At 41.7% G+C, this 16,741-nt stretch overlaps 1 protein-coding gene across 1 annotated transcript in view; it reads right to left on the bottom strand.

Moving 5' to 3' along the window:
- The window catches only part of MGAT4A (alpha-1,3-mannosyl-glycoprotein 4-beta-N-acetylglucosaminyltransferase A), a 78,709-nt gene extending 62,848 nt beyond the window's left edge, over nucleotides 1-15,861 (bottom strand). Inside the window, exons 1-2 of the mRNA XM_027718078.2 lie at nucleotides 15,776-15,861; nucleotides 11,546-11,856 (exon numbers count right to left, since the gene is read on the bottom strand). Coding sequence (XP_027573879.1) covers nucleotides 11,546-11,639 — 94 coding nt within the window. The 5' untranslated portion in view covers nucleotides 11,640-11,856; nucleotides 15,776-15,861. The remainder of the gene's footprint in view (nucleotides 1-11,545; nucleotides 11,857-15,775) is intronic.
- Between the last annotated feature and the right edge of the window lie 880 nt (nucleotides 15,862-16,741).

The raw sequence follows: 16,741 nt of genomic DNA, 5'->3' as shown, positions 1-16,741 counted from the left end.
TATAGTTATAGCTGTTATACAGTTATAGCTGTACTTTAAAATACAGGAGATGAAATTTTAGTCAAAGGTTACTCATATTATTCCTTGTATTCATGACATACAACACATAAGAAAATCGAAACGACTAACTGATCTGAAATCACCTTACTTTTTTACCTTGTCCAGCTCTTGTTGCACCAGTCAACTGCGCTGCTAAAAAAACACAACGTAAGCTATACAGCTGCAACCAAAGCCAGTCAATGCCTCCTATAGTGACTAGTGTTAAAAAAAGATCAAGGGAGGAGAACCAGACAATATGACATGTTTGTCATATGCAAATGCTGGAACAAATAATAAACTCTAACAGATCAGAATTTCAATTATGGCAAAAGAACTCATAAACAAGAAAAGAACTGTCCAGAAACAGCAACTAACATGTTTTCATGAGATTAGACAAGACAATATCAGCTTCTAGTTAGACTCTACTAAGGCCTTTGGAATGTGTCACAAGGTAAAAGAAGGTAACATTTTAAAAATTTTGGTGACAAGAACAGTGTCTACAAAATACTCAGTGCAGAAAATTAACTTTCATTTAAATTTTCCAAATCACTGTGTTAATTACATATTTTCAATTATTTTTCCATTACACTACTCTTCATTCTACATTCGATACCGTACTGATGGAAGCCTTTTCAACCTAAGGCGACTGAAGGCCCACACTAAGACCTTAAACCATCTTGTCCAGGAGCTTCTTTATGCTGATGACGCCGCCCTTGTTGCAAACACAGAAGCAGCTCTGCAGCGTTTAACATCCTGCTTTGCAGACGCTGCTGAGCTCTTTGGGCTGGAAGTCAGCTTAAAGAAGACAGGAGTTCTCCATCAACCAGCACCTCAGGAAGTCTTCCTTCATCCCCATATCACCATTGGCAAACCAGAGCTCAAATCAGTCCAGCAGTTTAATTACCTAGGTAGCCTCATCTCCTCAGATGGTAAGATTGACGGAGAGATAGACAACAGGTTAGCAAAGGCATATAGTGCTTTCAGAAAGCTTCATAAAAGAGTCTGGCAAAATAAACACTTGAAGAAAAGTACAAAGATCAGTGTTTACAGAGCCATTGTGCTGTCTGCTCTTTTATATGGATCCAAATCATGGGTCATCTACTGCCACCACCTGTGACTCCTAGAACGCTTCCATCAATGCTGTCTCTGTACAATCCTAAACATCCACTGGTCAGATTATGTGACCAATATATCTGTTCTAGAACAGGCAGCAGTTACGAGTATCAAGGTCGTGTTGCTGAGAACACAGCTGCGCTGGGCAGGGCATGCCTCAAGGATGAAGGACCACCGCCTCCCTAAGATCTTGCTCTACGGTGAACTTGCCACTGGCTGCCGCAAGAGAGGAGCCCCGAAGATATAAGGACTTCCTGAAACAACATCTCAGCCTTGGTCATATTGATCAAAATAACTGGTCTACTCTGGCCTCCAATCGGAGGTCTGGAGACACACCATCGATAACGCTGCTGCTTCTTTTGAGAACGCACGCAGGATCACCATCAAAGAGAAAAGACAACGCAGAAAGAATCGTGTCTTGCTGATACCACCTAAGGAGTCTTTCTGCTGTGCCTTTTGCAACTGGACTTGTCTATCTCGTATTGGCCTTTTTAGCCACCAGTGCGCTTTGTAGCAAATGCGGGTAGAGCCCTTCCCAAATCTTCGTTTGCGAAGCCTAGCCGTGATGATGAATGTTTTGAGAATGAAGGGTAGAGTCAACTGCATCAGCCACCAATTCTACAGTTCCACCTAAATACCACAAATGGCAACATCCCTTTTAATATACCAGTCTCCTGCATTTAAGTTCCATTTGAAAAATGCATGTATAATGTTTCAATAAAAACACAGTAAAGTAGCCATGAATGCCTTTTTCTTCTATGGCAGATTTAACAATCACAGCAACATGAACAAACAGTAACACGTTCAACACCAGATAAAGATAAAAGAAAAAAGCTGAAGCACAGATTCTTGCGAGGCCCAGAGGGCTATTCTCCACTAATTTAAAAAAGGATCAAGTACAAAAATACACCCACAAACACAATCACAAGCAGTTTGTTCTACACTCTGAAGGAGGATTAAACCAGCAGTATCATGAACAATCCAAAACTAAGACATATAACTTATGTCTTGAGTTTTAAATAAACCAGCTCTCTCACCTGGCACTCTGGTATCTTTGTGTGCCTAGTGAGAGCCAAAACTGTGGGGTGGGAAGGGTACACCTTCGTGGGACCAAGCAGAGGCTCTGGTCCTAACAGTCTGTTTCCTCCAAACTCAGAGGAATACAATGTTAATTTGTACTCCACAAATTGCAAGTGCTAATAAAGGTTAATTTGTATTCCACAGTACATTTGGACAAAGCCAGAAGGACAGACTAAAAAAGTATTATGAAGGAGTAACAGAAGGAAAGAGAGTATACAGTCGCATGTTTTAATGCTAAAGAAGCTGCAGTGACCTTTCAACTTTGAAAGAATTTAACCACAGCCATCCTACATTCATTATCCAAGCCACTGGTTTATCATTGTCTACATGTGAATTTCAGAAAGGTCTCCCCTATTTCTGTCTAGAGCCTCTCTGATCAAGAGAGTGCAAACAGCCTTTGTGCAAAGCAAAAATATTTAACCCTGACACTTCCACACTCACCTCTACACATTCTCCAGAATGTGACTTAGAGCAAATATGCCAACCAATTGTGCAGTAACTGAGTGACTGACCCCTCTCAGACATCCCAAAAGCACATAGACTATTGTACAATCTCTCAGCAACTACTTATCACAAATACACACCTACAGAAAATTTCCCAAAGGTGTCATTTACTGTGCACACTTAAACAATCTGTGCGTACACAATTGGAATTTCTGGTAATGCAGTAATTTGGTCAACAACAGGATGCCTGTGTAGCAGCATCCACCCATCCGAGGCTGCAGGCTCTGCATCTGAAGGATTTCTGCCCAGGCAAGATTTCCACAAAGAAAAAGAAGTCATGTCCAGAAAAAAAAACAGGTGTGTGTATCCCAAACCTTCTTCAAAAATCATCACATTAATATGCTCACATACTCTCGAACGTTCGGGGCTCAGATTTTGAGGGTTAAGACGCTGGATATTCTCCGTATAAGTAAGTTACAGTCCAATGTGGCCAAGGAAACAAAGTACACAGGAAAGTTGAACACAGTAGCACACAGGAAAAGCAACCAGTTCTGACAACCTGAAAGCTTCCAAACACTTTAACATGATTTGTTTCTACTACAGAATTGTCAATAAGTCAGTGAGTTTCTGTGCATACAAATTAAGATGCTCTTACTTCAAACTATTCCTATCCTTCCTCTCAGAAACAAATGTACACATACAAGCCACAAACTACAGCAAGGAAAGGCAGTTTCCTAAACTAAATAGAGATTAGTAATGGCTGATTCACAGTCAAACGTTTAACATTTTCATACATTAGAAGAAAATTCATCTAGCAAAAGATAACTGCTAAGAAGAGTGCTACAGCCTCACCATTTAACAACACTATTTTAAGTGCTGAAACTTTTAGAAATTTTTATTAGCTTGGGCACAAAATTCAAGCCATTGTTGAAGTCTGGTTATTATTTCCACACATTAGTGGGTTGAGGTTGCTGATGCTTCTTGTTTCTTTGTGCCTTGTTGTGCCTTGACAACTGTCTTGAACAAGCTCTGTTTCTGAGAACATATTCTTTCTAACTTGTCCTCCTTGCAAGAAACTCAGGATCAAAGCTTCATCATGCTCACATATTGCTGCAAATTAACAACAACCTTGTAAGTCAAATGTAATCCCATCACATTTGTTTTTATTCAAATCTCTCTCTAATGGTACCTCTACAGTTTGTCTAGGGGCTGTGCAACTGAGTATGAGGGCTGTTTATTGGCACAAGTACTTCACTAGTAATTTGTAATGGAAAAAAGATTTAGTTCAGCCCATCTCCAAACTGTCTGAGGAAACTTAAAATGTTCATGGCATTGACATGCAAGACCATGATGTATCTGCAGGCTACAACAGCAATATTTGTGCTTCATAAGCATAGGAAACTTTTAAATTCTTTTTGAGCATTACACAGAAAAATTATATACTGTCACAAGCAGGAAGAGGGTTTCTGTTGTTTACAGTCAGATAGATGGGTGGCACATCTGCGGGAAGCATCCGCAGGAATAGACAGAAAGCTGCATGAAAGCTGAGGAGACAACCAGAAAAGCAGCTGGAAGCACAGCTCTACAATACTGTAGAGTAATTGCTTTTTAGGTACAGACTAGCTGGAATAAAGTCTTGCACTGTGAGCAAGGAAACTGCTTTCTCTTCACTTTCTGCCATGTTCAAGAACACAAAACATAGTGCATTATAAACAAAACTAAATTACAGACTTACCAGTGTCTCATCTTAAAAAGAAGCAACTTACAGGACTCTAATCCTAAAAATTGTATCAATAATGAAAAAGGCTTTTTTGTTATTCAGGCAGCAAATAAAGTCATAATTACACAGCAGGAATAAGGTTACTGAATAAGATACTACTCCAAACAGTGTGAGTGAAGAAAAATAAAAGAAAAAAATACAAAATCATACTAGAAAATAAAAATCTTTTTGGGATTTTTCTGACACGGTATGTTCATGGTTCCTAGTTATAGAATTGGCTGTTTACTGCTAATAACAATAAGAGATTAACAATAAACAGATAAAGGATTCTGCTAAAATACAAGCATGCATTTTATGTATTTTAAGGGATCAAGTTTTATTATAATCGCAGGCAACTCTCACATATCTCATGCAAACATCATTATTATTAAGCAATGAAATACACTGTCATGTTGCTTTTGGCACTAGAAGAGATAAGCCCAGCAAAGGTCAAGAATAACTACATTAATTTAGGTTATAAGGAACTTCTGGGGGTCATGTAGTCCAGCCCCCCACTCAAAACTCATCTCAGCATGATCACTAGTTCCAAGTTAGAGTATTTTTGCCAGCTGTAGGTCTTTCCTAGCTAAGACTTATTTTGTAAGCGTCATATTGATTTTAAAGACCAGTGTAACTCACTCTTTTTGTGCTAGCCCCAGTCTTTGGTACCAATTATGGTATCAGTGTCTTTTACTTGTCATTGCCAGTTTAACTTATTTTTGCAAATGCCTACATGGAAATTCTTCACCACTGACACCTCGCCAATAATCTACTCCAGTATGTAACTATACTCGCTATCACAAAAACTGTTTCCACTACCTAACCTTGTTCTCCCTTTCAATTTCAGTCCCTTATATCCTGTTATTCACTATGGCCACAAACAATAGATGATGTCCTTTTTTATTTCCTTTGGCAAGACCTTCTTGGCAAGAACTTTTAGAGTATTTCAGAATTCTCTCTCTCTCTCTCTCTCTCTCTTCTCACACCTTTCTTTTAAGCTAAGGAATGTCAGGGCACCTATCCTTCCCTTACAGGGTAGGCTTTCTGAATCTTTGATCACTTGTTGCTTCTTTGAATCCCATCTAATGAATCTATTTTCTTTGCAGTGCACCATACAGAAGCAGAGCAGAAAGAAGACTTCCTGTGCCTTGCTGGAGCAGTAGACTTTATACTTATTTCCTTACACCCCTTTTTTGTACAATTTCTTCTGTTTTCTGCAATAACATGATAAGTACACTTAGCATGGGATTTACAGTAAACTTTCATTCCTAACTATCATGCTAACATCAAATTTCTTCCCCACTCTTTATGTATACATTTGATTTTCTTCTTCTTTACTGTGCCCCATGTTTTGACTGCAGCATTTTCCCCTACCTTCAACCCTCTATTCACCCCCCTTCCTGACTAGGTCTCCAATTTGCCTAATTTATTTTAAACTTGAACCTCTTTGTCTACCTTTGCTGCTCCTCTCATCATGGTGCTGTTTGAAATCCAATAAGAATTATCTCCCTCTCACCACCCAGATTCACTAAGGAAAATATCAACCACCACCAAAAATACAACAGATTACTGCAAAGCCCCTCTTGCTCACTATTAAAATATGACCATATATCTATTTTAACTACTCTAGGAACACAGTTACTGGCTTACAATCCATTGTACATTTGTAAAATACATCTCTTACAGTAGGATATGAGTAGCTCTGTCAGATGCAACTGTCTTTCCTGGCTTGGTTAAATTAATCACATGATAGTCTGTGGATGTGAGTAACAATCAGGATTTTAGGGGAGTAATGCAAGCATAGAAGATTCAGTATAAAGAAGTATTAGAAGTCACACTGAGCAAAAGTACAGCCTTTCTCCAACTCTAACAACTGGGCCGTAATCAGAGCAGCACCTCAAGATGCTGGCTGAGCCACATGACGTTAAATGCTCTGAGAGCAACCAAGTTTTATAATCCCATAAACTATTTGGCTAACCTGGATAGCAGGTTACTAAAAAAAAAATCAAGGAAGAAGGCATTGCTGCAAAAGCCCCTTTGGTAGCAATCCTTTTCACTGCAGTTCTCCAAAAATCACTGGTGCCAGAGGAGTTCTGGTGCAACAGGCATAAGACAAACAAAAAGATACTTCAGACCTAAACACTGCCCACCTAAGCAGCAATATATATACCTCTTCTGCTTGATTCAACTGGGACAGGGTGTTCACTACCTCCACAGGACTCTCAGTAACCATTCCAAATCTACATTCCAGGTTTAACGAAATTCAATTCCTTTTTTTAAGTTATAGGCCAATCTGTTGTTGAAAACAAGCTTGAAGTGTATTTTAGATAAAGACCAGAGTAACATTCATATGTTGGTGTTAAAAAGAAAAAAACCCTTTTATTTCCTTTAATTTCAGCTCCTCTAAGATCTGTAACAGACTTCCAAAAAAACCCCAACATTTCCCTTCTATTTAACAGAAATGAAAGAGACCTCTCTTCTCCAAACTGGCATAAATTGTTATAACACTTTCTACTTTAGCATACCAGCCCATCCCTCCCCTTCCCCTGCCTTCACCCTTCCCAGTTTGTAGTCCATTGAACTTTTTTGATTGGTTTGTCTTAACTCACATCAGTGGGAAATCAGCACATAACTCTGAAAATCAGAACATGCAGCCAGAAGGCTGTAGCAGCATTCACTTGAATAACAGCTTCTCTTGGGATCAAAGTATAAACTAAGGTGGGTTATGGTTGCAAAATACTAACATGCATCTCTCAGATTTCTCACCTTTTTTTTTTTTTTTTTTTACAAGAGAATATTGCATAACCACTGCCAAGGGGGAAAAACAGAGAGAGAGAAAGAGGTGGGGGGAAGGGGAAGGAAGAGAGATTCTGTCCTCCTTGTCTTGTTTCCTCTATGGTTCTTTCTATAGGACTCTTCCTCCTCTGGGAATAAATATTTTGCTTTCTTATGCCAAAATTTTCCACCATTGGCTGAGGCTTTTTGTCAGGTTCCTCTCAGTCAGGTTTTCTTATCCTTGTTGCTAAGTTTAGATGTTTTTGAACGCTTACGATTATTGTGGCTGAGAAACAACATGGTAATTTTAATTTCATGAAAACAGCCAGAGGAGAGAGAAGAAAACAGTTTTATTATAAATTCCAGGCTATTTTCTCTCCAAATGAGAGAAGACATCATGCTTAAAAGGAAACAGTAGCTCCAACCTTCATTGCTTAAGTATGAGCGAATATTTAGTAAATTAGGAAGCGAGCTAAATATCTCACAAGTTCTCTCAGAGGTCTTCACATGTGAATTTATATCAGCATACCAAAATAAGCCATCCTCATACAGTGAGAAAATTCTACAGTTACGGTAACACTCTTGGATGAACTGAAAACCAGAAGCTTTTCCAACTAATTCTTCATCTTCAAAGGAGAATGATGAAATACACCACTGTTTTCAGAGTGCTACAAAAATGACATAGTTCAGCCAATCTTGAAGGGCTAAACTGCACCAGATTTTCACAATATATATTCCACACTTGTTCTCACACTTCAAGTAGCCAAATGCCTTCTAAAAGTCATGTAAGACACTGCCAACAACCGTCTTTGGCCAAGAACAAAACGTGCATATTTTAAATGAAAAAATACTTTCATTAAATCCTACTGTGCTTGCCCTAATTCAGTGAAATTATTTACTTTCCTTCCCAATTTCCACAATGAATTAGGATTAGGAAGTTTGTTGATGTAAGAAGAGGAGGTTCTTGAGCATCATGGAGCATAGTGCTCTTCCCGGAACATTATGTACTCAAACCAATAGTCACATTAAAAAGCATCAAGACTACACTCTCTACACAGCTTTGATGTCATTTTTGTGACTGGTGTAATAGGTACACAGCACTGATCTGTAATGGTTAGATCTTCTTAAAAGCAGTGCCTTTAGGATAAAATACACCACACTTTTCTAGAACTCAGAGGAGATGGTGAAGACCTGTGACCCTGAGCAGGTCAGTAGTCCCAGAAAGCACGATTCAGTCAAAAGAGATGGTATTAAGCATAAAGTTATTCCTTGCATAAGAGCTCAGTCATAGGAGGAATTCAAGGACATCTTACACTGAACTAACTGTGAATGTGAAGTGATTGCAGATCCTTTAAAAGTGGTCCTTCTGTGCACCACAGTAATCAGCATTTTGTAATTTTGATTTCCAACATCTACTTAACTTATGCTAACCATAGCACGTTTTTAACCCTAGAAAGAGGCCTTACAACTGTTGTTCAAGAATCCCTCACGAGAGGTCTTTCCCATGTGTATTCAGGGCTTGTACTGCATCCTTGCAACTCCAGTGCTACTATACACTGCATGAGGCCCAGAAAGCGACAAAGATCTTGGGCTAATTTTGAAGACTCTCTCAAAGGACCACAGATATTTCAGTCAACCTTCTTCAAATACAGTTACTTTAAAAGCAAAACATATAATTGGCCATTGTGTCTGCCTTGTGAAATGTTATTTACATAATCAGACCACAGGGTAAGCTAAAGCCATGCTGTTTCCAGCGATGGCACTTCAGACAGAGTATTTCTGTCAGCTCCTGACAATTTTTCAGCATATCCTTGAAGTTTGCAAAGCATTGTTCTGCAGAGACAAATTTTTGCACTTTAAAGCAGTACCAAAGTCTGTATCACTTTGAAGTGTCTAAATCCTATTCTGTATAGACTAAAACTAGTTATATTTACTAGGGGAAGATATGATCTACAAAAATATCATATATTCCTAGTCTTAATTGGTATTCTACAAATGATTCTGCATGTTAGGTGATAATTATCCAAGATCCTAGTTTCTAAATTAAAATGAATCACTTGAAGACTGGATTAGGGTTGTTGGAAAGAAGCACTATGATTCTGCTTTAAAAAACAAAATTTGTTTCGGTTATCACTGAGTAATTTGAGGGAGGTTGCTTTTTCTTTCAGAAAGTGTAAATAGTATTTTCTTTCCTACTGTAGATTTACTTTGCTATCTGAAGATTTAAACATACAGGAATCTAAATGCAATATAAATGTAATGAATAACAAAATATGATAATCAAAGTATGCGACGTCCAACAGCCCTTCAGTGAATGGAAACAGAAAGCACTGTTTTCTTCAAACTGAGCCACTCAAAAAATGTGTAATGAAAACATTATCAATTAAAATACCATCCCACTAGGCTTACTAAATAAACATAAAATTACATCAAGCTGGACAAAAAACCTTGGCAAATATTTATCATCAGTTTCAGAATCTTTTCCATTGGTGCGCTGAATGAAAACGTGGTACTAAATTAACTCCAATCTGTTTTGATTTTGGATAACCTACGCAAAATTTAAAAAATAACGTTCTATGTATAAACTTCTCTTGAAGCAACACCTTAAGAACAGGTGATTTAGACTTTAGTTTTGTAACTATGATTTATGATTAATTAACACATTACTGATATATCATTACACTGATTTTTATTTAACAAATTACCATCCTAATGCTCAACAGCAAGATCTGAAGAAGATAAATGCAGAAATTTTATACCAACACTAAGGAAGTATTGATTCTGAGCATTCAGATGGAAAAAAAAAGTATAAAAAAGAGCAGTCTGACTAACAAAAGCCCCAAATAGCAGATTTTTGTTAACTTCTTTTAACAGAGACTTTTCCTTGTGTTACGCTTTGACAGAAGAGACCAAGACATGTAAATCATGTATCATGTAAGAAAGAAAAAACACCATGACAAAGAATTTCATAGATATCTATCTTTGCTGAAGTGAAAGCAAAATTCTTATGAGGTTCTTCAGCAAGAAATTAATAAAAATATAACTACTGAATTTGCTATTAGTCAAAATGAAGAAAATACTACTTATAGTGCTATTCAGATACTCTCTTCTTGTCTGTCTTTGGCACATCTACACTTCTGCTGTCCAATTAAAAGATCTATATATTACCACAACCTTGAGAAGCTGACATTTTTTCCTACTGCTTGCATTCAGAAGGGTAGCCTACCAACCAACTGCTACAGCAGAATCACACCACAAGGCATCTGCTTCTCCCACAAATGCCCAGTGGGAAAAAAATATTCAATATGACACAGAACTCATCTGCCTCTTTTATACTTAAATAAGGGCTACGAGTTGGCTATGCTACAACAGACAGTATTCATGGAAAGCCTCAGTTTCCTCTTCCTGGACCTGAGGCTCAACTGAAGATAATATTCTCAGCAGAATAATAAGAACAAACAATCACTGAAGACAAAATTAGTTTTTAAATTACTTGGTCTTTGAAGGATGTAGTCTACTATTTTTCAAGAGTTCAGACGTTTATAAAATAAAAGAACAATCCTTTCTTCTTCTAGAAAACATTGCTGAACAAGTTTATTTGCTTTACTGAAGAATAAAACCAAATTACCCTACTTTCAGTAAAGAGTCCCAACCCTCAGGAAAAATGAATTTTTCAGGGTTCACAAGGAGTGCAGTAAGATCAAAGATATATAAAAAGGTGAAAGTCTACTACACACAATAGTTACTTAATTATTTTAGAAAATTGTTTATGTGGTTATAATACATGCATTTCCCATTACTTGGTCAATTTGCTCATTTCTTACATGATACTCTGACAGAAAGTATTTTAAATTTCATTCAAAGACAGCAAGAAAAGTCTTTCAATGGTGTTGATTGGCAGTTTGCCACTGTCATCACTAAATCATCAGGGAAGACAGAAAGCAGCACCAAAAATAACATTCTCTAGTCGGGTCCATTGGCCATATGTTACATGGGTAAATAAATAAATAAACCACGAATCAAAAACAAACATATGGTTTTCCAACAACCATAAACCAGGAAAAAAACCTGAACCACAACTATTCAGTCTTGACCAACCAACTCCTCCAACAGCAGCATTTGTTTTTCTTCAGGTACATTTTTTTTTCTTTTTAGATCAGGATCACTCCAAGTTAATTTTCCTGGACTTACTAGCAGGTGTTTATTCCTCATCAAGGCAGTACCTTCTGTAGCAGAGCTAGTCAACAAGCAATTTACAGATTGCTATCATACAGCAGCAGCACACAGCCATGCAGCCCTGTGAAGGTTAATTTGGTTTTGGAGCTTTTTACTTACCTTTCCCATTTTGCCATGCAGTATACCAGGACAAACTGAGGAAAGTAGTGATGAAAACTAACACGGTGGCCACAGTTCCATTTCGGAGCCTCATCTCATTTCAGCATCACACTTGTTTATGTTCTATTAGTGATGAGGATCTATCTGTTGGGCTGCAATGAAGTTAGCTGAAGTCCACCAGGAGCAGCTGGACAATAGCGACACAATATGTAGCTCTCACATACCAGATGTATCATAAATCAATCCATTCCAAACTGTTGCATGCTTTCTTACAGTTCTCATCAATCAAACTTCTCTTTATTCTTCTAGTCCTGTTTAAAGGAAACGAAATTTAAGAGATTATGCCAAAAAATATTTCCAAGCGCCCCCCAAGAACCGAAATACACTACACGTTCATTGCTGTGTCTTACGCGCACCTCGCTCTTGGCTCAGAGAACAGAACTTGTTAGAGGAATGTGTCCCTTTTCTAAGGCCGCTTGTGCCTGGGGGAGCTGTATTTCACATAAATTCAGTCATTAAAGGACAAACATACACATCGCCAACATTACAATTTTAATATAAACTGAAGCAAGGTCACGAGTCACCCAGCAGGTAATGAACCGATACAAAAGCTGCTTTCAGGAAGCAGCAACTCAAGGCTCCACTCTTAAGTCCTTACTTGAGCAAAACCCCTCTGAAATCAGTGAGGGCCTCATGTAACTGCAGCAGCAGAACCGTGCACAGCAAAATGAGAGACCAGATTTACAAACCCACATCGCTCATCTTTCTCTGCTCAGTGCAAGAGTATTTGACCCATCCACAACCATTTTTTTCCTATCTCAGCTGCAGCTAAAGCACAGACTACAGTCACATATGCACTGACTGCTCAATCTATACCAACTGGCAACAACCCAAAAGCCCCATAAAAAGCCACATGACCATATCCCTCCTCTATCTCTCCACCACACAGGCACAAGGACAAAACATAAGTTACCAACAGGTCAGTTTTATCCTTGAGGAAGGCTCCATATCCTGAGATTAGAAAATCCTCCGCTGGTCAAACACAGCCAACATCTAATCATCCTGTCCTAACTAAGCAAGACAAAGAGAATATAGGGCAATAAATAAACCAACTAAAAAAAAAAAAAAAAAAAAAGAAAAAGAGGGGGAGAGACTTGTTTCCAAAGCATTAAATCATCTTTTACAGTAGTTCAAACATTAGCAGTCAACATTCTTTCAAGGCACTGCCAGTTTTTTTTCCCCACTATAAACTATACCTGATACAAGTATGTTACTCAGCAATAAATAATTTGCTCTGAATTTTCCTTGGAAGCAATCTCTGTCATTTTCTTGCCTTGCTGCATTTAGAACAACAGAGTGAAAAATACTTTTTATTATTACAGTATCAAGAGATTCCAGTCAAATCTGAACTACTCTTCCCAAGCTTGTATCACAGCACACCAAAGAGCTCGCAAAACAAGACATAACCAACAGGCACGGTTAAAAAAAGAACAGAAGAGAACAACAGAACTACATGCTCCTGTGTTCAAATCTTGGTCACAACATCCACGTTTCAGAAAGTGTTTACCTTTGGACCACAATTACCTCACCTACAATGTTACTAGCATAATTTCTTTTGAGAAACTTTATGCACAGATAGGTTTGTGGCTTTAAACATTAACTCTGAAAGCGCATAGTACCTATGAGGAAAGGAACAAATGCAAGTACATGGGAAGCAGACACAGTGGATGGTAAAATTCAGTAAGAAATAAAATAATGAGCAGGAACAGAAAGAGCTGTGAAAGGCCTTAGGATAACAGAAACTTGAATTCAACTCAATGAGAGATAAAGACAACTAAGACACCTATGAGGGATAAAGACAACTAAGACACCTGTAGAAAGCTAACACAGAGAGCACGGCATGCGAGGAAATATCATCGGTACCAGCACTTTGAAAAGGAGACGGACATAATAAAAGCCAGAAGGGAAGGCAATAGTAATCCAGTGAGAAGTTAAAAGTCTGGATAAACTTTAATAGCAAAGAGAGGCAAAGATCCCAAATCCCAAGGTTTTTATAAGGACTGTCTACATGAATTTAGGAAGTTCAGGTGATTCCCAGACTACGAGAATAAGCAACTAGGACACCCACAAGATCAATGGCACCAACAATTTAACTCTAAAGTGTCTCTGAAGCAAGGATGCCTAAACTGTAATCTACTTTTCCCATTATTTTAGCATCTGTCAGATGTCTCTGGAGCAGCTCAGGTGTGCACAAAGGACCAGGCTGCAAGTTAGATGGATTATCCCAGTGGGGGCAACTGACAGCTGGTCCAATACACAAGGAGAGAGGGCAATCAGGCAAGCAGAAATATCAACTGATAGCGCAAGGAAAGTGAACCATATGCCTTGCCAAAAATGTGAGCATCATTTTTACATCTGCTGCAACAAAATCGAGATGTTGCGATCAGGGCCTCTCACTGTGCTACTGGAATCCACAAAAAATACAGTCAGAAAAAATCAGAAAACCAAAAAGTAAAAAGAACAGTAGCAACGTGATTCAACTGTCAGTCAACGTGCACAAAATCGTGTCAAATCAATAATTATCATGGGTTTGAGTTGGCTGGTTCTGCTTTCATCCTTCTCTTTGGGTGCTGCAACCACTCCTCTTAGCACAGGCACCAGCAGCTCAGCAGTACTTAGATGGTTATTCAAGCATTTCACTATATCAAACTGCATACATCAAGGCCATGCATGAACCAGACACGTCCCAGCTTTTAAAAATGCATATAGCTAAACCAGCAGAAACACATGTGTAGATGCACATAAATTATTTAACTCCCAGCTGGTCACTTTAGGTTTCTTTAATAATTTGCAACACAATCTAAACAAATGTAACTGAGGGGTCATCCAGTCTGAGATGACGGTATGATAGGGCATAACTAGACAGATGAAGCCTATGAAATTTGCCAGCATCGTTATAACCTGAACCTTTCCCACTGCAGAACGAAGGGAACGACCCAGCTGGATGCTGAAGGCCATGGGTGCTGAAGGTTCCGGCACCTCTTGGATGCTGAGCAGCACCCTACTGAATCAAGTCTTAAATAAAAGAACAAGTTTCTGAACGTATCCAGACACTCCTAAAATACATACAAAGCGTATTCCCAACCGCAAACCATAAAAACTGATGCACTTCAATGAGCCTGCAAAGGCTCTTCACACAGCTGCTGAAGGGCTGGATGGTGCGGGATCATAGAATGAACAGTGCCAGACTTCCGAGAGGATGAGCCAGACCCCATCCTGCCGGGAGGGCGCGAAAGCACCTACCACGGCAGCAGCGTTGCATTGAAAGGGTTGTTCTTGAAGGCAGAGGAGAGCGACACGCGAGTAAAAGATAGCAAGAAGGAAAAGGTGGCGGAGATTTGCTAAATGGGGGCTTTTCCACCTTATTTCCACTGACAAGCTCCAGCACACACCACGGCGCGCAGCCTGGAGCCGCCACCCCGCAGCCCCTAAACCCGGGAAAGGGGGGAATCGGCTGCCTCCGTGGAAACCGTCCTGAGTTAGTCGGGACCTCCCTCGGTGTCTTACCGCCCCGGTCGTGTCCATCTCGTCCGGGAAGCGAAAAATGAGCGGGGGGAGATGGGCATCGGGCGCCGGCAGCTCTGCCGGGCGGCAGAGGGCGAGAGAGACGGGGACGAAGGGGAGGGAGGGACGGAGAGCGCCGGTCCGGGGAGCTGCGCGGCGCCCGGGGCATCGCGGCGGGGCTGCGGAGGGAAGGAAGAGGCGCAGGAAACTGCAAACTCCGCCGAACGCCCTCGGGAGCCCGGCGAGAGGGGAGGAGCAGGAGAAAGGGCTGAAAGAGGGGTCTCCCCCGGGCGCCCCAGTCGGAGAGGAAGGGGGTGCAACGCCGCTCTGCCCCAGACCCCCGCGGGCACCCCCGGGCAGAGGGCGAAGGCAGGAGGCGGCAGCAAGTCCCGGGGAGGAGCGGCCGGCGCTGCCCGCACCGCCACGCAGGTGCACGGGAGCGCAGAGGGGTGCGGGCGGGCAGATGGCGGACCAGGACGGCCCCCAGCCTCCCGCCTGCGACACCGCAGAGACCCGCGGCGAGGGGAAGCGCCTCCGCCGCACTCCCGCTCCGGAGGATGCGGAGAGACGCCCGTCCCTGGACCCTGCGGAGCCGAGCCGGCGGTCCGCGGGGGCGCAGGGCGCGCAGGCGGAGCGGGACGCGCTGACCGCCGCTGCCGAGCTCACCTGTGCGCGGCGCTCCGGCGCGGCGGACCCGCAGGTCGCGGGGGCTGTGCAGACTCTGCCGGGGCTCTCGCTCCCTTCCCCGCCCGCCCCCCGCGTCAGCGGCGCGCCCGGACCCGGCGACCGCCCCCCGCCCCAGGCGCCATGGAGCGCGCGGAGCCGGCACCGCCCACCCGCCGGCACCGCGGGCAGCCAATGGGCGCCGCCGCGGATGGCACCGCTCATTGGCTGGGCGGCCTGTCGCTCTCCTCGGCCGCGGCTATAAATGGCACTGTCTCGCAAGCCCTCTTCAGCAGCTGCGGCGGGAGCCGGGCGGGGGCGTGTACACGGCGCGGCGCTTTCCGCAGCGTGTCCCCTTTTTAGGTTGTGCTTTTGGGGGTGTATGGTTTCGGGAGAGCCCCAGGAAAGGCTTGGCGGCGCCAGCACTTGGGCGCTCGTTCCCCGTGGTCAGCTGCAGGAGGTACATCCTGAACTTGTCTCTCCTGAGGGCCGACCCCTGGCCTGCTGTGTGAGGGTTTCTCCCTCTGCCCGTCAGTGCCACACGAATGACGTGTCTCGGTGCCCCGTATGACCCGCTTGCTCACTAGTGACAAGAAGTCATAGTCGTGAATTTCACCTTTGAGTTCACACCGTGCTAATAAACACCTCCTAGAGCTGTTTGAAATAAAGAGCAGCTTGTTGCTTCACACCAGTAAATGAATCCTCTGTGCTTTGTCCCGTTCTGGGGAGGGTGTTTTCGTGGCAGTGGTTTATGGGCCGCCCACGAAGTGGTTACACAGGTACAGCTTTGGAGGTGTGAGAGTGAACTCAGTTTCCTCCAGAGGTTCCTTAAGTGCAACCAGTGAGAAAGTCGGGGCAGCTTTGCTCTATGGGTTGATTATTTAGGGTTGTGATATTTCTGTTCTGTAAGTAATCCCCTATCTTCAGTGGTTCCTTTCATGTGTTCCTGGAATTCCATGCATCTTTTAG

This window comes from Pipra filicauda, unplaced genomic scaffold (genome assembly GCF_003945595.2).
Source record: "Pipra filicauda isolate LSUMZ 115617 unplaced genomic scaffold, ASM394559v2 scaffold83_size3615187_pilon, whole genome shotgun sequence".
In the NCBI taxonomy this organism is placed as follows: Eukaryota; Metazoa; Chordata; class Aves; order Passeriformes; family Pipridae; genus Pipra; species Pipra filicauda.
The sequence above is the reverse complement of the archived record's forward strand: the minus strand, read 5'-3'. Positions and strand labels throughout refer to the sequence as shown.